The sequence below is a fragment of the Panthera onca genome, chromosome A1 (assembly GCF_046562875.1).
Source record: "Panthera onca isolate mPanOnc1 chromosome A1, mPanOnc1 haplotype 2, whole genome shotgun sequence".
NCBI classification, from domain to species: domain Eukaryota; kingdom Metazoa; phylum Chordata; class Mammalia; order Carnivora; family Felidae; genus Panthera; species Panthera onca.
The window spans coordinates 76,153,317-76,178,777 of record NC_138339.1 but is presented as its reverse complement, the minus strand read 5'-3'; the positions used below and the strand labels follow the sequence as shown (position 1 = coordinate 76,178,777).

At 37.6% G+C, this 25,461-nt stretch overlaps 1 protein-coding gene across 6 annotated transcripts in view; it reads right to left on the bottom strand.

Annotated features, from left to right (window-relative positions):
* SLCO6A1 (solute carrier organic anion transporter family member 6A1) overlaps nt 1–11,417 on the bottom strand; it is a 100,498-nt gene extending 89,081 nt beyond the window's left edge. For all 6 annotated transcript variants that reach the window (XM_060635285.3, XM_060635286.3, XM_060635289.3 and 3 more), the window contains exons 1-2: nt 10,866–11,417; nt 869–1,129 (exon numbers count right to left, since the gene is read on the bottom strand). In XM_060635285.3, coding sequence (XP_060491268.3) covers nt 869–1,129; nt 10,866–11,181 — 577 coding nt within the window. In that variant the 5' untranslated portion in view covers nt 11,182–11,417. The remainder of the gene's footprint in view (nt 1–868; nt 1,130–10,865) is intronic.
* Between the last annotated feature and the right edge of the window lie 14,044 nt (nt 11,418–25,461).

Here is a 25,461-nt window from a genome sequence, read left to right as displayed (position 1 = left end):
CACATACTGATGATATATCAACATATTTAATATACAAATTATATAGTATATATTAAACTATATTTAATATTATTTATTTAAAGTATAAGCACACATCATAAGCATACCTTTAAATATCATAAGCATGTATATACACATACATACAAACATGGACACATCCTCATGGCTTTTTCCACCATGCCTTGCTAAAGTCCAGTTTAAAGTTGTCAAAATGGGTAAATTCATTTTAACATTTTTATAGAACTATACACAACAATAAAGTACCCAACACAACAGTGTCAGAAATAGCACTATGAAACCTCAAAATAGACTTCTTCTACTGGGAACAGCAAAAAGATTGTGGAATAAACTTATTAAAAAATGAACAAAGTAAAGAAGTCACTAATCTCTTCAGATTCCAAGTACTATGCAAAAGGGCAGCTCCCATTTTGAAATGGTAGGAGTACCTTCAAAAAGGTGTAATCTTTCTTTTTCTGTTTATTTATGTACTTATTTCTGCTTGTGTGTATGTGTGTTGAGGTCAAAATAAAGGGATTAATTAAAGCATACTGTGGAAGACATAAGGAATTACCAAAGTTCTCAAGAGATTTGTAATATATATGAAAACTGACAAAAGATAAACAATTATCCCAAAATATTCTTTCTTCTTCCTATCCCTATTCTTAAATGAAAGGGTATCTGATCATGAGAAGATGAGAGACAGGCACATAAATGTTAGTATGGAGCTATAATTAATTAGCTTAATAAACTTGGTAATATAAATAGATACAGATGGATGGATGTACACACAAATATCACAGTCTATTTTGAATTTCTAGAGGAAATGGTTTAAATGAATAGTAATTTGTTGTGTCTTTTATAATCTTACCTTCAGGGTCTGCACTCAATTGATAACGTCCATCACTAATGTATGGAAAAGCAAAGAAAAGTGAGCCAAGTCCTACTAAAAAGGAAGAAAATGCAATCCATCTTGGTATGTTTCCTCTCCCTCCATAGTGTGATATAAATAGTACTATCAGGCAAGATGAAATATCATAAGTCAAAGATAACACTAAATTTTCACTGGTCCCCAGATGATTCTCCTTCTGAAAAGTGTCAATGCTTAGATCTACAAGACCAAACACAATACCTAAAATGTAAAAAGAAAAAAAAAGAAAGCCATAGTATGCATTTAAGAGACAAAAAAGAACACCATTATAATCATTACAAAGCAAAACAATTTACATTAAATTTATTTTACATTATTCTGATTGTTTAACCCTATAAGCACACGATCCATTTTCTAAAATGCTAACAGACCTTAACCTCTAAGAAATACTTAATAACTGAATTTTTGTACCTATTTACTGAAGAATAGTGATTTTTTACTGATATTTATTGTATTTATTTTTGAATTTTTTTCCTTTTTTTTAGAGTGGTTTTAATTTTTTTAATTTACATCCAAATTAGTTACCATATAGTGCAACAATGATTTCAACATTGCCCTTAATGCCCCTTACCCATTTAGCCCATCCCCCCTCCCACAACCCCTCCAGTAACCCTCAGTTTGTTCTCCATATTTAAGAGTCTCTTATGTTTTGTCCCCCTCCCTGTTTTTATATTATTTTTGTTTCCCTTCCCTTATGCTCATCTGTTTTGTCTCTTAAAGTCCTCATATGAGTGAAGTCATATGATATTTCTCTTTCTCTGACTCATTTCACTTAGCATAATACCCTCCAGTTCCATCCACATAGTTGCAAATGGCAAGATTTCATTCTTTTGGATTGCCGAGTAATACTCCATTGTATATATATATACCACATCTTCTTTATCCATTCATCCATCTACAGACATTTGTGCTCTTTCCATACATTGGCTATTGTTGATAGTGCTGCTATAAACATTACGGTGCATCTGTCCCTTCGAAACAGCGCACCTGTATCCCTTGGATAAATACCTAGTAGTGCAATTGCTGGGTCGTAGGGTAGTTCTATATTTAATTTTTTTTAATTTTTTAATGTTTATTTATTTTTGAGACAATGTGAGAGACAGAGGGCAAGCAGCGGAGGGGCAGACAGAGGGAGACACAGAATCTGAAGCAGGCTCCAGGGCCTGAGCTGGCAGCCCAGAGCCCAATGCGGGGCTCAAACTCACAAGCTGTGAGATCATGACCTGAGCTGAAGTCGGACACTTAACCGACTCAGCCATTCAGACACCCCTATTTTTAATTTTTTGAGGAACTTTCATACTGTTGTCCAGAGTGGCTGCACCAGCTTGCTTTCCCACCAACAATGCAAAAGAGATCCTCTTTCTCTGTATCCTCGCCAACATCTGTTGTTGCCTGAGTTGTTAGTGTTAGCCATTCTGACACGTGTAAGGTGGTATCTCATGGTGGTTTTGATTTGTATTTCCCTGATGATGAGTGATGTTGAGCATTTTTTCATGTGTCGGTTGGCCATCTGGATGTCTTCTTTGGAGAAGTGTCTATTCATGTCTTTTGCCCATTTATTCACTGGATTATTTGTTTTTTGGGTGTTGAGTTTGATCAGTTCTTTATAGATTTTGGATACTAACCCTTTATCTGGTATGTCGTTTGCAAATATCTTCTCCCATTCTGCCGACTGCCTTTTAGTTTTGCTGATTGTTTCTTTCGCTGTGCGAAGCTTTTTATATTGATGAGGTCCCAGTAGTTCATTTTTGCTTTTGTTTCCCTTGCCTCTGAAGATGTGTTGAGTAAGAAGTTGCTGTGGCCAAGATCAAAGAGGTTCTTGCCTGCTTTCTTCTTGAGGATTTTGATGGCTTCCTGCCTTAAATTTAGGTCTTTCAGCCATTTTGAGTTTATTTTTGTGTATGGTGTAAGAAAGTGGTCCAGGTTCATTCTTCTGCATGTCGCTGTCCAGTTTTCCACTTGCTGAAGAGACTGTCTTTATTCCACTGGATATTCTTTCCTGCTCTGTCAAAGATTAGTTGGCCATACATTTGTGGGTCCATTTCTGGGTTCTCTATTCTGTTCCATCGATCTGAGTGTCTGTTTTTGTGCCAACTGATATTTATTTTAATGTATTCATTTAAATCATAGAATATGAATAAATAACAATCTAATAATTATGTTTATCTACTACCCAGAACAAGAAATAAAACATTATCAAAATATTTGAAGCCCAATATGTACTCCCCAAACATATTCCTCTCTCTCTCTCCATAACGCACATCCTAGATTTGAAGTTTATCATTTCTGACCCTTTTAAACACTTTTTTTTTGACAATGTGTATATCCTTGAATAATACAGGAATTGTTTGTCATGTTCCTGAACACTAAATAAATAGTATCCTACGGGTGCTTTTCTATCCCTCAGTATACAACTAGGAAAAAATATGCTAAATATTTGAAAGAAAAATAAATTAATATAGACATTGGTTACCAAAATAATACATTTTTTGGAATGAAAAGGGAAAAGAGTTACTTGTCAAAACTCAGGATCCCTACGCCAAGGGAGGTTGCGGGAGCATGGGCCACTGCTGCTGCTCCAGCTGGAATTGCCGTCACCGCCTCTCTTGCAGGAAGCCAGGACCCACATAATGCTTTGAGAGCCAACTCACAGCCACCCACTGCTTCGGCTGCTCTTGCAGTTGCAGACCTACAACCATAAGCACTGTTGCTGCTGATGAAGCTGAAGTGATTCCTGACCATAAATCCAGGGGCTTTTCCTCACCAAGCATTGCTGCTCTTGCCAAAAACATCACCACAGACAGAGAGGAAAAAACAAAAAAGAGGCCTTCCTTTGCCCGTTTTGCAAATCTACTGCCATAGCCTCTCACTGGCACCACCTAAGTGGAAGCCAGAGAGAAAGAAAGGCTGACAATTGTAGTTTACAAGCTCCCAGTCCCCTTTGTAAATAGAGGAATGAGTCCAGACCGTGAATGATGAAGTTTATGGCCAACAGACAAGTAACTTGAGAACTCACCCTTTAGACTACTCAGGACATATTTTCACCTTTCTTCTATTTAAACTAACATACCAAATTAGCAGGGACACCATCATGTTTCTGCCTAACATTTTGCAATTCTCATTCTTACAAACATGTTCTCACTCTTTCCCTCAAAAGCAGAGACACACAGTCAGTCCAACCAGTCATCATATATATCTCAAGGTAATGTGAATCCATCTTCTAGTTCAATCGCAAACCTGAATGGATTTTCTCAATACAAAAAGTAAATTGCAAAGGTATAAATGGTATAAAAGGTATAAATAACTAATCAAAGACATCATAGACTTAACTAAATTTGCAAGGGAATTACATTGAAAAAGAAACCATAAGTCAAACTTAGAGCAACAACAGTTTAACAGAGCAAGACCAGGAGGAAACAAGGTATAAAAATGTTGCTGCATCAAAGAGAAGAATTTTCCTCAACTCTCATTTTAGATGTGGCCAAGGGGAATAATGGCCAAAGCAAGAAATGTCCTGTCAGTAACTATGTCCAACTCTGGTGTTGGGATATTAATTTTCCTTCTCAGGGATATTCTGTAACCTAGAGATAAACTTGCAACATTATCTCCCATAATACTCTTTGATCAAATAAAAAGGGAAAAAGAAAAATATTGGAATACACACACATACACACACACACACACACACAAATGTATATGTGTTTGTGTACACATAAAACAAATGAGAGAAAAATGCATCATTGTTGTTTTTATTTCTCTAAATAGTTATGCAAACACAGTTGATATTTATAACCCCCTTCTTCCACTATTCACCCCCTCTTGTACTTCTTGATCATGCATGACATGTGTAGGCTGCTATCTCAAAGCATATGCCTCACCCTACAGGACAGCATCTCCATTTTTTTATTGTTGTCTCCTAGCTGGACCTTACCTGAGTCCTCTATAGGACATTATAATCATCTATAAGGCCAAGAGTTTTGGGTTATGGAAATATGTAGTAAGATCAGTGAATTCCATGAACATGAACATCCTGATACATTTCTTCTCCTATAAAATGAGTTCCTTCATTTAAAGCAATGTGATAATAAGTGATCATGACAGTATATAAGGCAATCAATAAGTGCAATAGCCATATCAATGCTGGTCAAGATAAATTATGCATCCAGCTCTTTCATAACCTCCATTCTTGACGCAGTTGCCACTATAAATATGAGCCCACTGAACAAGACATGCAATGACTGGGGAAAGCGGCTGGCTAATTTCACAGTATGGTTATCTATCTCATTGTTGAACGCTTTCTCTGTAATGGATTTCTTTGGTGAACATCCACAAAGGAGAACTATGCCCATTTAAGTAGACATAACACTTTCCCAGTTCTCCTCTAGTTACCAAATGGTGAAACCATTAGGCAATGGCAGCATGCCATTCTAGGCAATATAGATAACCAGATATACTTCTTAATGTTCTGCCCGCTGGGAATATTTCCTTTTTCCTCTACTTTTTTTAGGGCCTCCCCTGAGTGGAGCTACAGTGTGACTATCTACCATAACATATTTCCACCTTCAAAAAACCATAGGTTCACTAAAGATTATGTTTCTTAATAGTGAGTAGAACAAGTGAAGAAACTTTCCTTCACTTTAAAAGAGGTAGCCCTCACACTCCAAACCAATCATTCCCTAGACACGTCACTGAACTGGCAGGGAAATTTTTGGTGTATATTATCTCCCAGGTTTGATTTTATGTTAGTCATTCTATGAAGGCTGGGATCTAATTCTAGTTATGGTACAGGCAACAGTAAGGGGTGGTGGGGTAGATCATAAGGGCAACCAGCACTCCCTTCACTTGGGTGAGGTAATGTTAATATTTTCAAGCAAGTAATTGATTTTTCTTCAGACATAGGAGAAATATTTGCTCCTACTGGGAAAGGAAGTTCAGGATTTGGGGATTTATGGTCCTCACACTCATTCAATTCCCCAAATGCCTTGATCCCAAATCTTAGGGTTCTGCTTTTCCACAATCAATGTCTTAACTCTGACAAAAGTGATCTGATAAATCTGTGAATTGAACTTACACTGTAATTCGGGGTTGGAAATGATCAAAATATGCAGTGTGTCACTATAAGTGATGAGATTCTCATAGAACCATCAGAGAAGCTGACACATTTCCCTAATCATGCCCTAAACTTCTCATTTTCTTTCTGTAAACTTTCTAGAACAATCAGAAGCAATCAGTCAACCCTAGAATCTTTGTAGTCAAAAGTTCTAGAGGTGCCTGGATGGTTCTGTTGATTAAGTGTCCAACTCTTGATTTCAGCTCAGGTCATGATCTCACAGTTCCTAAGATCAAGTTCCCCCTCTCCCCCACCCCCAGCCCCATCAGGCTCTGCACTGACAGCATGGAGCCTGCTTGAGATTCTCTCTCTCCCCCTCTCTCACTGCACCACCCTCCTGCTCTCACAGTTTTTTTTTTTTTTTCCTGGTTCAATTACAATTCACATTGTAATTTACGGACAAATTAGTTTTATTACATTGGTGAAGCTAAAAGTTTATTTTAAAACTTTTCAAAACTTTATATTATATATAACTTTTACGAAATAAAAGAATATGACTCTTGATATGCACTCACATACTTTAACTTCTTAGCCATACTTGTCTCTAATAAAATGTTATTCATATTTTTTGGAGAATATATTTTTAATATGATCTTTTGTTTAACTGTTCTCATGAAATTAGCAGCAATTCATTCAAGTTGCTTTGTATAGTTTTGTAGTACAGGGTTAACTCAGCAGGCCGTGGTTGCTCAAAAAAATGCCTGTCTTCAAAACTGGCCTTTGATTGGCTCCTGGAAAAGGACTCTGAACGCTTGTAATATGCTGCCTGTTAAGAGTGCTTTATTACACCCGAGGCCTGGGGCCACACAGAACCAGTAAAAAAGTTTATATTAATAAGGTAATTTAAGGTGAACATCTGTTGTTGTATGCCTGAGGCCTTGGGCCATGCTGTACCAGTTTGATCAGATAATTTATGCTAACAATATAATTTCTGGAGAACGCATGTTTTGTTGTGTGTGTAGGAGTGGGGTAATGGAGTCTGAGTAGTTCAGGTCAGTCACACTGATGCTGTATGCTTACATGAGTAATACTTCCCCAAAACTTGGACACTAAGGCTCACATAAGCTTCCTTTTTTGACAACTCTTTGCATGTGTTATCATACATCGTTGCTGGAAAAATTAAGCATGGCCATGCAATTCCACTGGGAAAGGACACATGGAAGCTTGGGCCTGGTCTCTTATGGATTTTGTCCCATGTGTCTTTACTGATTTTAATCTGTATCCTTTTATTGTAACCATGAGGATAAGTCATAACCATGAGAATAACATCTTTCTCTGAGTCCACATGCTTCTAGTGAATCATTCAGCCTGAATGAGGTCTTAGAGACCTCAAAAATAATTGTTACTTAATATAAAGCTCCAAAAGACTGTTCACTGTAGATCATATTTTGAGAAAACACTCTCTACAGGTGCGTAACTATCTAAAGAAAACACTACTAAATAATGTTCGAAGTTCTTTTTTTTTGTACTGAAATATTTTAGTCAAAATACTCCATTCAGAGAATTTTTTACTAATACTTTACAAAACTCCTCAAGTAAATTGTCTCTGTGTACAATTATTTTGAATGCTTCACCCAATTTAAATGTGCAAAATCATAGTGTTTCTTAATTTCATTCCAATATATGAAAATGAATCAATGTGATTCACTAGATTAATATAATAAAGGACAAAACCCACACAAACATCAAAAAAAAAAAGCATATAGCAAAATCCAAAACACTTTCATAATAAAAATACTCAATGAACTAGGAATAGAAAGCAACTTCGTCAAACCAATAAAGCACACATGTGAAAAACCTATAGCATACTTAAAAAGTGAATCAAAGAGTTATCATAGGATACATCAATTTCACTTCCAGGCATAAAAGCCACAGAAATGAAAATATATGTCCACACAAAAACTTATAAGTCCTGGTTCAATTACAATTCATACTGTAACAGTTCTACATGTAAGGAGCTTGGAAGTCACCACTCTGTCCTAACAGGCAATAAACTGAACAGACTAAAAAATTAACAACTCTTCTTGGAAATGTAACAGAGGAGAAGATGCAGGACAAACCTGACAAGATTGTGCATTACACTGGCATTATAACCCATAGGCCCATACACTTAAATTCTGTATTTGATTTCCAAAAATACAAGCTCTGCAGTTCAAAGAAATGAGAACTTATTTTAGGGATGTGATGGGAGCTCTAGAATTCTCAGACCAGGACTTGAGCTGAGAGTTATCAGATAGGAGTTTGTCATTTTCCCTTCATAAGTGCACTTTTTAAGGGCACTCAAGAGTCCCTCCTACACCAGAATCCTTATGGTCATTATCACTTCCACAAAGTAAAGTGTAGAGACACTTGGGCTTTTAAGATAACATACTTCAACTCGTACTTCATCCCAATCAAACACAAGTGATAGCTTGATTCATTATAATGCCATCACATACCAAAAATGACTACCTATCTTCCACTGTCAAACAGCTCAGAACTTCCCTCAAGACGAAAGGAATAATAAAACCAGTCCTAAAAAATCCCATCTTTATGGGTAGATCTTCTGGGACTACACCTGATACCAATTTCATAACAGCCTGGATCCAATCAGGCAGGCATGGCCTGAGTCTGGTTATAAGGAGACATCAAACATAACCAGGTTGAAGTTCAACATACAGAATGAAAGATCCATATACTTTAAGACTTGTGTGGACATAAGAAACAGGGAAAAAATGAGTAATTGCTGCAGATTAATGTCTAAAAATGTTCGTGGCAGTTGAGGCATATTGAGGCAGTTGGCGTTATCTGACTGGCACCACCAATTCCTAATTTGATGATAGTGTTGCACTTATATTCCTGACTGAAAAGGGTGTATACTGGTTATATAGAACAGTGTCCTCACTTCGGGAAAATTTACACTGAAGTATTTAGCAGTAATGGGGTACCGTGTCTGAAAAAAGTCTGTAGGTACAGAGAAAAAGTGAAGCAACAAATGTGGTAAAACGTAAACAACTAGAAAATCTGGGTGTATGAGCCATAGGAATTCTTTGTATCACTTTGCACCCTTTCTGCATGTTTGAAATTATTTTAAAAATTGTTTAAAATGTAACAATAAATAAGAAATAGATCAACTGATAAATATACATGCAGAGATATATCATTTTATGAATGGAAACCTCAACGTTATACCCAACTGAGCTAATAACCTGTATGAAGTCATTAATGAGTAGTGGAGCTAAAAATATTCACTGTAAACCAGTTGCTCAAAAACCTCCAATGGCTCTTCCTTACTAGCCTAATAAGAAGATTCTATTTAGTGAGTTAATACCTGTAAAGCTTCTTACTCATCACCTAGCACATTAATAAAAAATAAATGCCTTTTGGGGTGCCTGGGTGGCTCAGTCGGTTAAGCGTCTGACTTCAGCTCAGGTCATGATCTCACGGTCCGTGAGTTCAAGCCCCACGTCGGGCTCTGTGCTGACAGCCTGGAACCTGCTTCGGATTCTGTGTCTTCCTCTCTCTCTGCCACTCCCCTCCCCCCACCCCTTGTGGTCTGTCTCTCTCTCTCTCTCTCTCTCTCTCAAAATAAACATTTAAATAAATAAATAAATAAATAAATAAATAAATAAATACAAACAAACAAACACCTTTTAGTATCCTTTCAAAATTCTCGGTCTGGTATTTAAAGAACTTAATGTGGTGACAATCTGTCTTTTCCTTCTTCTTTTTATTGATTTATGCAGTCAATACATATTTATTGAGTGTATTTTCTAACTTAGTCACTATAATTAAGTCCTGGGGAGACACAATGAATAAAATAAATATAATTACTCCTTTTGGTGCTTAGGTGAAACCATCATCCAAACCAAACTTGTCACTTAACAGTCTAGAACAAGGCTTTTCTATATCTGAGTGTTTATTTTTCAAAAAATTCATTCATTGATTTCCTTTTACAATAAATACTCCTCAACTACATCCCAGCTATCAGAACTGTACTCTTTTATCAAGGCACAATTCAAATGCCTCTTCCCAAGAAACTACTTTAATAAAATCAAGACAAACTGATCACTATTTATGTGTGCTTCTTGTGATTCTTATCATATACAGCCTTTTTATTGCACTTACTTAGACATAACATTTTAGAGCAAAAGGGGATCATTTTTGGCAAAGTTCGATGCCGTCAGTGTAAACAGGCTATGAATCTAAATAATGGGCGGGGTGATAACTGTGGCCAAGTAAGAATGCATACCCCCCCAAAAGGCATTCAAATTCACATTCTTTGTTAAACTGTTCCCTCCAAGATAAACACGTTCCAGTTTGGGTTCTCTGATATAGATTATTTGAGGTCCCACTTCACCTCCTCAATTCACACATGAGGAAACAAACTCCAGGCGGGGAGCTGCTCGGCCAGTATGTGTCTCAAAATTGTGAGCACAAGCAGGAACACACCAGTGGCCACAGTTTTCAGGTTTACTTTAATCCCTCAAGTAATTCAGCCCTGAACTTCTCAGAGTTGGTGACCAAACATCAAATGGCTCAGCACTACCCTCCCTCCAGCGGCTAGCTGGAGGCCGGGCCCCTGTCACACACACTGTGCTAGGCAGACTGCGTCACCAGGTGCCTGCAGAGGTGAAGCAATGACAGGCGTACAAACCCCAAGTAATGGGCCCTTTCACCTGTTTTTATTCCAGACGTACCTTGAAAACGTGAGAGTACAGCTGCCTCAAGCTGGTCACCACACAGAGTCCTCTCCCCCACTTGTCCCCCGCCTCCCCCACCTCAGCAACCCTGAGGCACCCCGCCACAGCCCTCACCACAACGACCGCCACCCTCGCTCAGGCTCACCTTGAGAGACGACCAGGATGCAGAAGAAAACCAGGAAGCACTGGATGTTGTTGAAACGCTGACAGCTGGGAATAACTATACAGCCCAAGCCACAAGGCCTTTCCAAACTTTCTTTCCCTTCTCGTGTTTTCTTCCTAAGGGCGGGTCTGGCCACAGCCTGATCGTTCCCCTGTTGTGGGAAACCGTGGAACTTGATCAGGCCGTCCCCTGATGGCAGGGTTCTTTTCGTGGCGTTCCCGGCCTCCTCGGCCAAGGTGTCCTCAGAAAGCTGGGCCGGGGAAGCCTGGGGCCCCATGTCTACTCGGGCGTCCTGCATGGGACTGTGGCCTGCGGAGGCCGGGGTCTTGGTTCACAGAGGGCGGCGCCGGGCTAGAGGAGGTGTGCCCTGCGGTTTCCAGGCGCGGCCTGCTCCACCTGCTCCACCAAAACGCCGGCGGGCCCGACGTCAGGGAACTGGGGGCCACCGGAGGCACCTGCAGCCCAGGCCTCCAGAGGGAACGTTTCTCCTTGAGCAGAAGGCAAACGTCCCTGTAAGGGTGACAGTTGCCCAGAGAGAACTTCCAAGGCTGTTTCCTTCTCTGCTTCCACGTGGTGAAGGGGTGGGGGGGGGGGGGGGGTTGGGGGGGGTGGGGAGGAAGCTACTATGACTAGATTCTGATCATTGCCAGCACGAACAGGGGGCGCCAGAGTAACTCTAGTGGATTTAGTACTTTTTATTAGGAAGCAAGGAAAGAGAAATGTGCAGTGATGCGATATCAGAACTGTCCCCCAAATTCCCCCAGACTTACCTTACTGTAATGTTTTTTGAACTGGATGGTCTCACTAGAAACAGCTTGCAAAGTGTTGAAGGACCAGGAGAAATCAGAGACATGAAAAAAGACACTTCTATCATATTCGGAGAAACCAGCAAAGATCATAAAACAATATTCCAATGAATGTGCCTAAGTAAAGTGTTTTACATATATAAATTATTGTCCTAGAAACTACCCTTAGCCAAGAACAGAAAGGATTATTATTTTCCTCCCTAAATAGTGGGATGGGACCCCGTGTCATTCACCTTCTTAGGTACAACAATTTTACTGAAAAGAAAGAATATAGGAGACTAGTAGCAGAATGTGAAACTTGTATGTTTTTATGGTGAAAATTCGTCTTCTTATTGTCTTCCTTTTCTCAGGCACAAATATTAATTATTCAGGCCATATATATGGGCGGGGTGACTTTATAGGAAAAATGAAACTAGCTTCCCTCCAATGGATTAGACATTGTGTCACCAAAAACAATACAGATCTTCAAAAAAATTTTGAGCTGCTAGTAAGTGCTAGGGCTGGTAGACCAAGAGAAAAAACACACTGAGAAGTGCTGGGGAGGAGGGTACCACAGACCCCACCTCCAACCTGAGTCCTCATCTTGCCTCACTATATGCCCATCAGTACGTGGAAATGTTATTTTGCCCTTATTAGGAGACCTACTTTGTCAAACATGTGGTCACTACATAAGTAGGAAAAATACCTTAGTCTTTCCATATTCATCATATTCAACTAGGGTTCACCCTCACATTGCTTCATGACATTAATAAGCATAAAGGAAACAACATGCCTTGGAGGGTGGAAAGCCAGGGGACTCTTACTCTCGTGCTTTAGTACCTGACTGGGCACTGCCTGAGAGCAGAGGGAAAAAGATGGCTTTGATCAAAAGAAATGATTCTAAGACTTTTGCTTCTACCCAGAATATACAGAGCCAAACAGAATGTACCTGACTCTAATAACAATAATAACCAAGAAAACAACAACATAATAACCAAGACAATAACAACATAACAACCAAGAAAAAAAATCTGGATTATATAAAAAATTATCACTTTTTTAAACCCACTGGAGAACTACATTTGCAAAGCAATGAGGTGAATTGCTTCCAAAGGGTAACAAACCCCTAGGAAGAAGAATGGGACACACAGACTCTTTCAGCTTTGGCAGAACACAGAAGGAGGAGGTAGCAACCATAAAAGAAAATTTAAAAACATATTGAAAATTTTAATTAACTTTTAAAGGACAAGTGAGGACTATAAGGACTAGATAATGGTTTAGAAACCCTAGGAACCTCAGAGTCAAGAGGAATCCACACCCTCTTATTAGATATTTGCCATCTGAGAGAGCAGGAGAGTCCTCCTTTTTTTTTTTTTAATTTTTTAATGATTATTTATTTATGAGAGAGAGAGAGAGACAGAGTGTGAGTGGGTGAGGGGTAGAGAGAGGGAGACACAGAATCCGAAGCAGGCTCCAGGCTCTGAGCTCTCAGTACAGAGCCCGATGCAGGGCTTGAACTAATGAACTGCAAGATTATGACCTGAGCCAAAGTTGGATGCTTAACCTCCTTAATGAGGAATGCATTTGGTAGTGATAGGCTGACAATGAGGAAGAAACAAGGACTCTTCCTGATCTTCCTACTCCAAAGTGCTGTGCTCCTGAGCCTTTTAACAAGCAAAGCAGAAGCAGCTCAGCCTTTGGAATTGAGGCAGGAAACTCTCTTGCCCCCTAATCACTTGCAAAGCGAGAGAAGCAGAGCAAAAACCATTTGCCATTGAAAGAGAGGCAGGAAAACATCCTGTTCTATGATCAACCCAAAGGTTGGCAGCAACCAGAGGGAAGGGTAGAAATACAAGCCATCTGACAAAGACAGAGTGGCAGGAACATCATCCCTTCCCAAGACCTGCCACCAAAACAAGGCAAAGTCCAACCTTTGAGGCTCAGGCACTCAGGGCCTAGGACTGGGACTGGTCCAGAGGAACCTGCTTCCAGTATGAGCTTTGCATGAATAAAAAAGCAATGACACTGCACCAATATAGGTGGGTCAGAAGAGCAGAAGGAAGCCCCATCTGTGGTACAGGCATACTGGACCCCTGATGAAAGCTGAGAGTAGAGTAGTAATACTGTCAAAAGACTCTCAAGCACCCCAGGTTTCAGACAAAGCACACGAGGCTTTAATTCCCATTAGAATTTTAAGCACATGCTTCACAAAAGACAAATGGAGCAAAAACAAAACCCAAATCCAACTCTACCCCTGTCAACATTGACAAAACTAGACTAACAATCAGATAGAAGTATCATCACTTCCAGGTGTAAATAGATTGGTCTGCAATATACATTCACATACAGTGTCTGAAAATTAGTATTAAATGTTCTAGCATATATATAACTGAGGTACCTGGGAGAGACAATGAGCTGGAAGATTATTTGCAGATATAATGGTCATAGATTTTACAAAATTAATAAAAGATGTAGAACCACATAAGCAATAATCTCAGAAAATGCCAAGCAAGATAAATACAAAAAAAACAAAAAACAAAAAACAAAAAAACACATTTAGACATATCATAGGCATAGGCTAAAAATCAAGCCTAATTAGAGAAGTTTGAAAGAAGCAGAGAAAAGACAAACATAATTTATAGAGAAACAAAAGTATATTATACAATAAATACATAAATGAATAAATGGACATTTTAAAAAGTAAATAAAGAAAGAAAAGAAAATTATACTATCAGAAACTATGCAAGCCAGAATATAATAAAACTATATCTTTAAAATATGAAAGAAAAATTTCCAACTAGGAATTCTTTATCCATAAAAATATCTTTCAAAAAGATGTCAGGAATTGTAAAAAAAAAAAAAATAAAATTTCTCAAAATGTTAGCAAGTCAAAGCCAACAACATATAAAAAGAATTATATTCCATGATCAAATGGAATTTATTATAGGAATGCAAGGTTGTTTTAACATTTGAAGATTATTTAATATAATACACCAGATTCACAAAAGACAAAGTCTACCTGATCATTTTAATAGATGCAGAATAAGCATTTGAAAATATTCATCACCCTTTTGTGATAAAAACACACAAGAAATTAAGAATAGAAGGGAAGTGCCCCAAACTAATAAATGGTATCATACCTACTGCCCTTTGACTTGCTTCCAGGGTTATTTGAGTAAACCTTTATGCAAGAAACAACTGTGTGAAAGTGTAGTCATATTTTCAATACCCAATGTTGTTTAAAATACCCATGGAGAAAAAAATGATGTGGCCCTTTAGGAAAGTTAAGTCAGGAATTCACCACTGGAAGCAGCAGGTGACAGTCATAAAAAGATAGGTCCTTTTCACTGTAACAGGGAGTATGAGCTAGAAAGTCAGGGAAACCACACCTGTATTGTTGTTTACTAACATAACTGCATGATGATAGAAAGATGAGCTCCCAGAGGAAGATTTGCTCATGTAAATTTGGATATTTTGTGGCTGTTGTTCTGATCACAAATTTTTTTTTTAAAGTCCAAAAGAGTGTGATAAAGAAATAATAAGTGGTCCCTCACTAATCTCTTCTCAGTTTTTTTTTTAAATGTTTATTTATTTTTGAGACAGAGAGAGACAGAGCATGAACGAGGGGAGGAGCAGAGAGAGAGAGGGAGACACAGAATCTGAAGCAGGCTCCAGGCTCTGAGCTGTCAGCACAGAGCCCGACACGGGTCTCAAACCCTCGGACCATGAGATCGTGACCTGAGCCGAAGTCGGACACTTAACCAACTGAGCCACCCAGGCGCCCCATTTCTTCTCAGTTTTACCAGAAAAGAGACCTTTGAAGTTTTTGAGTCTCTAAGAAACCTAGGTTATAGAGCCATACTGTAAAATAGAAATAAAATGTCAGCATATATGTAATTTAAAATTTTCTAGTCCCACTGCAAAAAAGTAAAAATAAACAGGCAAAATTAATTTGAGTAATATATTTTATTTAAGCTAATATGTCCTAAATATTATTTCAACATATAATTAATATTTTTTAAATCATTAATTATTAATGAAATATTATATATATATATATATTTTTTTTTTTTTTTTTTTATTTCCACTAAGTCTTCAGTTTGTATTTTATAGCTACAGGACACCTCAGTTTGGACTGGCCACATTTCAAATGCTCAAGAGCCATATAGAGCTGGTGGTTACCCTGATGGGGAGTGTGATTATAGAGGTTCCTTTTCTATTCTAAAAAGTTAAGTTTATAAGTTTTGGGGGGCCAAGATTTATTTAAATCACAGAATTAATAGCAATTCCTTTATCATATTTTATAATAAGTTGATGTTTTTCCATTTGTATAATTGGTTTTTTCGCCAGCTAAATGATTTAGTTGTGTCTTTTTTAATAGTAGCATTTATTCAAGGGAAAAAATGTCTAATCACAGGCTTTTGTTATATAACAGAGGGCAGTGCCATCCAGCTGCAAGGATTGTAGCCTAAGTATTTAAGAAGAAATAACAGACCTCTATTTGCCTTGCACATTTTAACCTTACTAGACATCACATTTAACAATCCATGTTGGCTATCTTTATATGATGGTACAGTTTTTGTATAGAATCCTATTGTATGAATTTACTATAATGTAACCACTCCCATATTGATGGTATGGCTTGTTTACAATTTTTGTTTTCATAATACTAAAATGGACATCTTCATATGTATTTTCCTGAAAGATTTTATCACGAATTTAAAACTACTTTTCAGAGGCTCCTGGGTGGCTCAGTCGTTTAAGTGTTGGACTTCGGCTCAGGTCATAATCTCACGGCTTGTGAGTTCTAGCACCGAATGGGGCTCTGTGCTCACAGCTCAGAGCCTAGAGCCTGATTCGGATTCTGTGTTTCCCTCTCTCTCCGCTCCTCCCCAACTCGTGCCCTGTCTCTCTCTCAAAAAATAAAATAAGCATTAAAAAATTTTTCTAAACAACTTTTCAGAGAAAATGTAAATAAAGTTGTAAAACGTATCCCAATTTTGGAAATATTAATGTAGAAAAAACAAAAAACTGTATTTGAATCTGTAAACACGGATATTAAAATAATTTTGCATGTTTTCTACAAGTTAACAAATGACTGTTGCATTAAATTTCAATATAGGCTTTGAAATATACCTACCAACTAAATCAGTCTCTGAGAAATTAAGCAATTCAAGAGCTTAAGATATTTCAAGAGACCAGTTTAAATTAAGCAATGTATGTTTATGAGGTGCTGTTAAATATCCTCCATATAATATCTATTTCAGCTAAAACCTCTAAACATGTATGTAGGAAGAACAACTCACTAAAGTAACCTAGGGAGGCTATTTTATATAGCTCTTTTCGACAAATGAGTCAATAAAACAGAAAAATGACATGATGTTACAAATTACTATAATGTAGTTTATTTAACAAGGAATGACTTCACTATTAAGAAGAGGTATAGAACTATCTGTGCGGTTAGTAAATGGCCCTGGATTGTTTAGCTGCCGAGGTGTATGGTTCTTGATTCTTCACTGATAGAGTGTAGTGACTTTTTGCAACAGTTTCTACTATGTTGCCTCCCATAACTATGTAGTCAAATTTGCTGCATATTCTATATGAACTATAAGACCTACAGGTTGTAGGCTGAAAGTGACTGCAAAGTATTGTTAAAAACATTAAATAAATTGGTGCTCTCAGCAATTACAGGTATTTTGCTTTATTTATTTTGTATTGGCTTCCCATGAGTTGCTTATGTTTATTGAGAATAAAAGTCTAACTGCTGGATAAATGAAATGCTAAGTAATTTTTAAACTCATAGGAAAACAAACGTGGCAACCATGAAGGAAGAATCATGTATGGAGAATTCAACCTAGATTTTGGGTCCAACTCTTCTTAGTTATTATGTGATTTGGGGGAATTCTTTTAAATATTCTTACCTTTAATTCCTCATTTATAAAATGAAAATAATGGCAACTCATTTGAAAAATTATTGTGAGGGCCTGATGTAATATGCTAAGAGTGTCACACAGTTCCTGGTATACAGTAGATACTTAAACAAAGATAATTATTTATAAAATTATTTCAAGCATAAACTTTTATATTAAAAAGTACCTATTATGTGTAGCCCTCTACTACCTACTAAGTGAGACCCTCAGTCAATGGATAGAAGTTGACTTTACTGAGGGGCTTTTCATCCTTAATTAACCGATAGAATGTGAAAAAGTAATGGTTTGCAAGAAACATAATAGCCAAAATCAATGTTTACTGTGAGGTACATTAGAGATGTAGACTTAGGACACGTAGAAATAAAGTTAAAAGCTATAACAAAGAGTTTTAAGGCTTCCTGAAGCAGCTTTACAGACAACAAATGACTCTGAAAGGGAATGAGCTGGAAAGAAAAGGAAGAAGAAGAAGAAGAAGAAGAAGAAGAAGAAGAAGAAGAAGAAGAAAGAGGAGGAGAAGGAGGAGGAGAAGAAGAAGAAGAAGAAGAAGAAGAAGAAGAAGAAGAAGAAAGAGGAGGAGAAGAAGGAGAAGAAGAAAAAGAAAAAGAAGAAGAAGAAGAAGAAGAAGAAGAAGGAGGAGGATAATGCGTAGATTCCCAGGTATGACTCCCTGACTGACATCTCTGTGGAAATAGGGGACATTCAGAAATATCTGGGAGAGCTGGGGTTCTGCAGTTAAGAATTTGTGATGTTGAAATAAACATAAAGTAATTTTTACTCATTAGCTAGCAAAGCCTAGGAATTCAGTTGCAAAATGGTTGAGTAGATTGAAGTTGGAGACAGTAGATTATCCAGGAGGTCAATAGGTGAAGTAATATGCAGCTGAATAAGACACATAAAAAAGAAGAGCGTTGGAAATTCTTTCCTGTTATTGATTATACATTTTAATAAATAATTTCAGATGTAAAGCCATTCAAAATGATTGCTAGATTACATGTTAAAATTTTGAAAACAAGTAAGACACTAAAAAATGAAGAGAAATTATTCTGACGCTTGTTAAAATGAAAAGGATGACTTTATTCAAGACTCTGCAATAAGGGTGAGAAATTGTGCTCGACTCCCAATACAGCAAAGCAAGTGGGGATTTATAGCTAAAGACTAGGCTGAGGGGGTCAGTAGATAGAAAATTACTAAGAGGAGACATCAAACACAAGAGGATTCTTGCTAACAGGACTCTTGCTAAAAGCAGGCCAAAGACTCCTATATCAAAGACGGGGACAAGGAACTTGATCAGATAACAAGGGTGATCAGATATCAAGGGTAGGGGCATGATGTCTTAGCAGGATTCTTTGCTAAAACTGATTTTGAAAAGAGGGCTTAGGGGAGTGTATCTAAAATTTGGTCAAGGAGAAGGTCTGTCAGGATATTTGGTGCTTTGCTTCTGCACTGTGGCTGACGTTCAACTTACATTACTTAAAATAAATCTACTTTAATATTATAGGCCATTTTGAAGATAATCCCTCAATAAGCTTGAAAATAGCATGTTTCATTGATGTGTTAAAGGTCACAACCAAAGGAGGGAGTCAGGGAAGGGTACCGAGAGGCTTTGGTGCTAGACTTAGTCACAGGTAGGTCTTGGCAAAGATTGGTCAGAATTTGCAAGTTAGACCGGTCTCTGTACAGTCAGTGATTGTATTTTCAGAACTCATCAGACTGTGGGGAGTTACTGTTGAATCAGTTTTGTCTTAGAACATATGGGTCCAAAGGAATTGCTGTTGAAAGATTTTGACTTTAGGAGGCCAATATAGAAAGTCTGTAATCACAATTTGGATGATAGTTGATATAATTTGCCAGTGTATTTTGTTTGTTATGGTTTCTGTCTGAATTCCTAATTCCCCTCTGCCACAACTTAATGACCGGCCCCTGTTTCCTTCAAGTCTACTTAATCAGATACATGGTTTTAAAAGATTTAATTTGCTGCCATCTAGTGGTCATAGACTTTCATTTTTATATTAAATCTAAAAGAAATGGATTGAGACATTTAAAATAGAGTTCACATGCTGCTACATTTGTTACTTACATTTTCTTTCAGGAAAATATTTTTAGTTATTGTCACCTACAGAAGTACTTCATTTTCTTAATCATATTTCCAGTACTCTGAGAGTTGTAGTTACTGACTACACTGGGTGTGTGATAGTTTATTTTTGCTTCTACTGTGCTAACTTTTATAACAGAGCCTACAATACTTACAAAACAAGTGTCAACACAGAAGTTTTAAATAAAAATTTTAAGCTTTGAATCGGGTTTTAAAATTCTCTTAATTAGGAATCAGGAATGCCTGATTTGCAAATTCTTGAGGCAGGGGTTGATTACATACAAACTGATAACCTGTGGGGTTAAACTGGGCCACAGTTAGGTTTTAACAGATTGATTGACATTTTATGTAGGCTGTAGTTTGACTCAGGGGAACAGCTATTATCCTTCTCTCATCTCTGCAGGGAGAGAGGCCTTCTCCTAAACTACCCAGAAAGGAGTGGTGGGGATTATTTCTGGTCACCCCCTCTACCTCATTATTTGCATATATCCCAGAAAGAAGGATTGATTTGTCAAACTGTTGAGAGTGGGTCTGGATTGAGCATGCAGGAGCTGGGCCTGCAAGCTATCTGTCCTCTTTACCTGTGGCAACGTGGTACGGGGTACGTTGGATTCGTGGGAGGAAAAGTACGTTTCTGCAAGTCCCAGCTGTGCTCTTTCATCTAGCTTTTGCAGGAGTACAGCTGATACTTTGCTCTCACCTCACTTCTGAATCTACTTTTTTAATGTATTCAGAACTCAAAGGAAAAAAGAGAGTATAATTAGTATCACCACAAAACCCAGTATTTTGCATGTGTATGTGTGAAACAGGACAGCAAGTGAATTAGAGGAAGTAAAATAAACAGTGAAAGGTCTCTTTTTTTGTGGGATTTAGGGATGCATCACAAACAGAGAAAGAAGACCTTTGGGAGGCCAAGCAAAAGAGAGAGATACTAAAAAAGTATTGAAGTTAATGCTGGAGCTGAGAGAGTGTTTAGCTCGACCAAGTTGACTATCTTCAGAGGGGTAGTTTCAAGAAATTCAGAGGAGGACAGCCCTTTGTATTCTTAGAAAGTTTTGACCTGATTCAAGGTCCTGAGGGATATGATAAAAGCACTTTTCTTTACATCCCTCGTAATCAAAGAAAAAATTTAAATGGCCAATGAAATTGAAAACTGGAAGAAAGGGGAATTTACCATTTATTAATCTATCATGTGTCCCAGTAAATAATGCAGGTATGCTCAGCACACCTCTTAATCCCCTTCTCCCCACTTCTGCTGTTCTTTTCTCCTCTCAAAGGGGCTGGCCATGCAGGCTGCAGTTCCCAGGCTTTGTAATCAACTGCTTCCTGTTAGATTTGGCAGTGGGAAGCTGGAAAGAAGGAAGAAACCAGGGTGCTTCTCTCCCCTCTTTCTGCCCGTAGCAGTTTCTCTGCCAACAGCTGCATCTTCCCCATTGATCCTATTTCTGCTATTCAACACCAGCCAGTGAGCTTCACGGATACTGCCTTCTGTTTCTCTATCCCTCCAGCAGGAGGAATGGAGCAGCTTCCTGCTCTTGCTAATTTCTGGAATGCCTCACCGTCCCCTACATGATTTTTCCGTTTTTCCATTACCTATTTAACCAATTCCAGGTATTACCTTCTTTAAAAAACAAAAACAAAAACAACATATGGAGTTGTCTCTGGCTTCTGCTTTACTCTTAGGACCCTGACAATATATGCAATACACACATATACTTATATGTGTACATCTAGTTTTATTCTGATTCTGATTCCATCTCCAACTCTTTCTTAGAAAAGCATCTTTGGCAAGACTGAGGAAAGCAACACAGACTTTTTTAGGATCATTATGTAGCATAATTAAGCTTTAAGAAGAGGTCCATATCCACCTTTAAGAAGAGGTTCTGAAGAATTTGCCCCACCCTGGACCCCACCATAACATCACTGATGGAATCCTCTAAGAGTGGAAACTTGCAGGTGAGGAGAAGGATAAAGGCCTGCAGGGACTGGCAGTGGGGATGAAGTAGAGATAGGAATACCTAATCTCTTATTTATAGCCTCATGTTCATTATCTCCCCAGCCCTGGGAGAGAGTGATGTAAGACACCCAGACTTGTACCAGGTTCGCTCCCTCCATGAATTTCTAGGATGTTTCTGAGGACTATTAGCACATTCCAGCAAATCTCTAACATCAAAACATGATTTTCAACAAGATGAAAATATCACTCACCCAAAAAAAGTCAGCAGTATCAAATATTTATTTACCTCATTAATGAGGGAACTGGCAAGATGGTGAGTCTGGTTCAAAAAATAGTTGCAAAAATCAAAGTATTTATAGTGACTTAAAGAAAGGATAGTAGAATAAGAATACTAATTAAAATACAAAACTAGTTAATATTCTGCAGGATGCTAAAACTGTGACCTCTGGGGTTCATCTCTTTTTATAGGACATAAATCATTTCATCTCTTGAACAAAATTCACTTGTAATTGCTATCAGAAAATAATCATGTGCATCTGCTTCTACAAGTGAATGACAACCATTACAGAGATATAAGATATCATAATCATTACTAAAATAGAAAGTCAAGCAAAAGAACTCACCTTTAGGGAACTGGATAACATTTCTGTGAACTTCAATACTTAGCATAACACTGAAAGGAGGCCTAGTAATCTCTTTGCCTATTTCTAAGATTTCAATACCTTTTCTTAACATTTGCTTGAAAGCTGAACTACTTCCTGATTCAACAGGACATGGCTCATCTCTTCTGAAGGTTGCCACTAACTGACCTGAAGTCACCTTTCCCTAAGCTGCTATTCTTCTCTCCCAACAAGTTAACCTCCAATGTTGAGTCAGTGACCAACCATCCAGTTTCATCTGAGTCTAAAAGATTTCCAGGGACATGGGACCTTTAGAACTAGAACCAGAAAATTCTGGGCAAACCAGGACAAACTGGTCATCCTAGTGAAAGAAAGAAAGAAAGAAAGAAAGAAAGAAAGAAAGAAAGAAAGAAAGAAAAAAAAAAAAAAAAAAAAGAAAAGAAAAGAAAGGAACCCTCAAAACTGGAGATTACATAAAACCACCCCAAGAATCCCCTGGCCAAACCATTCCAACATAACTGCTTGTGAACATCTCTACCCTTAGTTCCCAGTATCCCACCGTGTTATATGGAGTTCCTACACATACTAGTGTTCTTCAGCATGACTGTCCTGCTCAGAATTCAGGACCAGGACTCCCTCAAGGACTCCAGAAAATGCAAAAGTGGAGAGTTTTTCATTCTGAAAGGAAACAAACTTCAGAGGTATGGATCCATTTCTTTGTAGGAAAAGTTTTTATTTATAATGCAGAGTAATTTCACTCCTCACTATACTATATCCCTTCATTTCAGAATGGAATATTGGCTTACTATAGGAAAAGTCCCACTAAACTGATTAGGTTTTTTCCCTAAAACTAAAGAAATAGCTGATTTCAAAGGTAAATTCAAGCTTCCCCATTTATAGAAGCAAAACTGCTTGCAAATTTAAAATTGCAGGATTTTCCCTTCTCATAATATGTAGTATTTTATATTTTTCAATGATTATTGCAATAATATATCCCATTCAACAAACTCTATCAGTGTGAAATTGGCAGCTCTCCACCAGGAAGTGGGATCTATGTCTTCCCCTTGATTATGAGTGGGCCTATGAGTACAGCCAGAGTAATGCCTTCTGCCTTCTGAGACTAGGTCATAAAGTAGTTTGATATGTATCATCCCCAACACAAAAACAAAATCAAACAACAAATATACATATATATATACCATATATATATATATATATATATATATATATATATATATATATATAAATTATTTTTAAGCTTATTTATTTGTTTTGAGAAAGAATGGGGGAGGAGGAAGGGCAGATAGAGAGGTAGATGGAGAATCCCAAGCAGGCTCTGCACTGTCAGCACAGAGCCTGACATGGGGTTCATATTCATGAACCATGAGATTGTGACCTGAGTTGAAGTCTGATGCTTGACCAACCGAGCCACCCAGGTGCCCCATATTCAAAATAATTTTTAAATGGTGACCAGGGACACATAACATGCTAAGAAGCCTGTTCACACACAGAGGTAGAAAGGAATGGTAGAATCCTCTGTTCTTATCATCCTTAATTATTCTAATGATCTATCAGCTAAGAATTCAAGCAAGTCCTCCTTGAATTTTATTGAAAGTAGAGAATTAGAAATCACCAAACCTGCAAAAAAAAAAAAAAAAAACACATAATTTTACTCATTGGTGTTATTCACCATCTCAACACCAACAACCCTTTTTCAGATAGTCACTTTACTTGGCCCTGGAGAATTTCTACATTAAGTGTAAGCAGCAGAGTTAAGGGTATTCATGGGTAAGAGGTGGGAAAGAGCAGGTGTGAAGAGAGAGAGGCAAAGAGGCGTGACGTCTCTGGAATAATCTCTCCTCCAGCCACAAGTTCTCAGGTAGAATGCATGTGGAGTTCAGGATCTAGAAAGGGATTCCCTTAAAGTTGTCCCAACTCTTTAAAGTGTTCATGTACCAGGTGGAGGCCACCATACTAACTCATTTTATCCTTAGCACAACACCATGAAGTAGCTGCTGTTATTAACCCATCTTGTACAGGTGAATATTTGGACAAAGACATGTAATGTAATATTACTTGTCCAATGTTACACACTTACCGACCGGCACAACGAGAATTCATATCCAAGTTGTCTCTAAAGCCCACATTCTTAGGCACTATCCTGTATATCTCTCATACATACTGTAAATTCAAATAAAAAACATACACACACCATTTTGTTCTGAAGTCCCACAGCAGAAAAAACAATAAGGAAGGAAAAATACATGTTAAATGAGAAAAAAGGAAATCACTTATGATCTCAAAGATTATTTGATCTAAATGTCTACTACCATGTACTTTATTTAATTCCTAGAAACTTATAACCAATAGAAGACTTATGTGATTTGTTTTAATTTTCTGTTTATCTAGCATTACCACTTGGTAATAATTTTTAGATCTCACAGTTTATCTGCTTGCTAAAATCTTGCTGGCAGGAAGAAGCAGTCAGGAAGGAAAACATAAACATAAATCACCATTTCTCTTTTCCAGGTCTTGCTCTAAAATCTCATTTGTCCTACTATCTCAAGAGCAGAAATTTTAAAAAGTTGCAATTAGTGTCTTTGGGAGATATGAATCTCTGAATCAATGTTATTGCAGATCTTGGAAGGTTTTTTTTTTCTCTTTTTCACACAGCTCTTTGCCATTTATTTCCCTCAAGTAAGGAATAACCATTTTACTTACATTTCATCAGCTCTAATTTATTACTTTTTCTTAACAACCTCCCAACAAAATTTTTTTATCAGCTACTCCAGAAAGAATCCATTTAAAGTGTCAATAATCCCTAGAATAGAATATTTGAGTAGTTAATTAAACTAAGTTCCCATTGAGAGTATTTTTTTTTTCTGCATGACAGTAAAAGACAAGCTGGCTTTTGGAATTGTGGTCTTTAGCTTCAAGCTTCCATTAATTTCTGAATCTGTGTTTTGATTCATGAATTTTTAAGAGGGTGTTGATAGAAAGAAACCAGAATCTTGCCTGATACCATGCCATAAATCTAGAGTATTTCCATAGCAAAACAGCACCTCTGGGGAAATCTTATTGCAAGTAATATTAACCTTGAGCTTCAGGAAACTCCATTGTCTATAGTCTCGAGGATAGTAGATTTAGCCACAGTCAACTGTATTTCAATAGTAATTCAACATGCTATTGCAAAA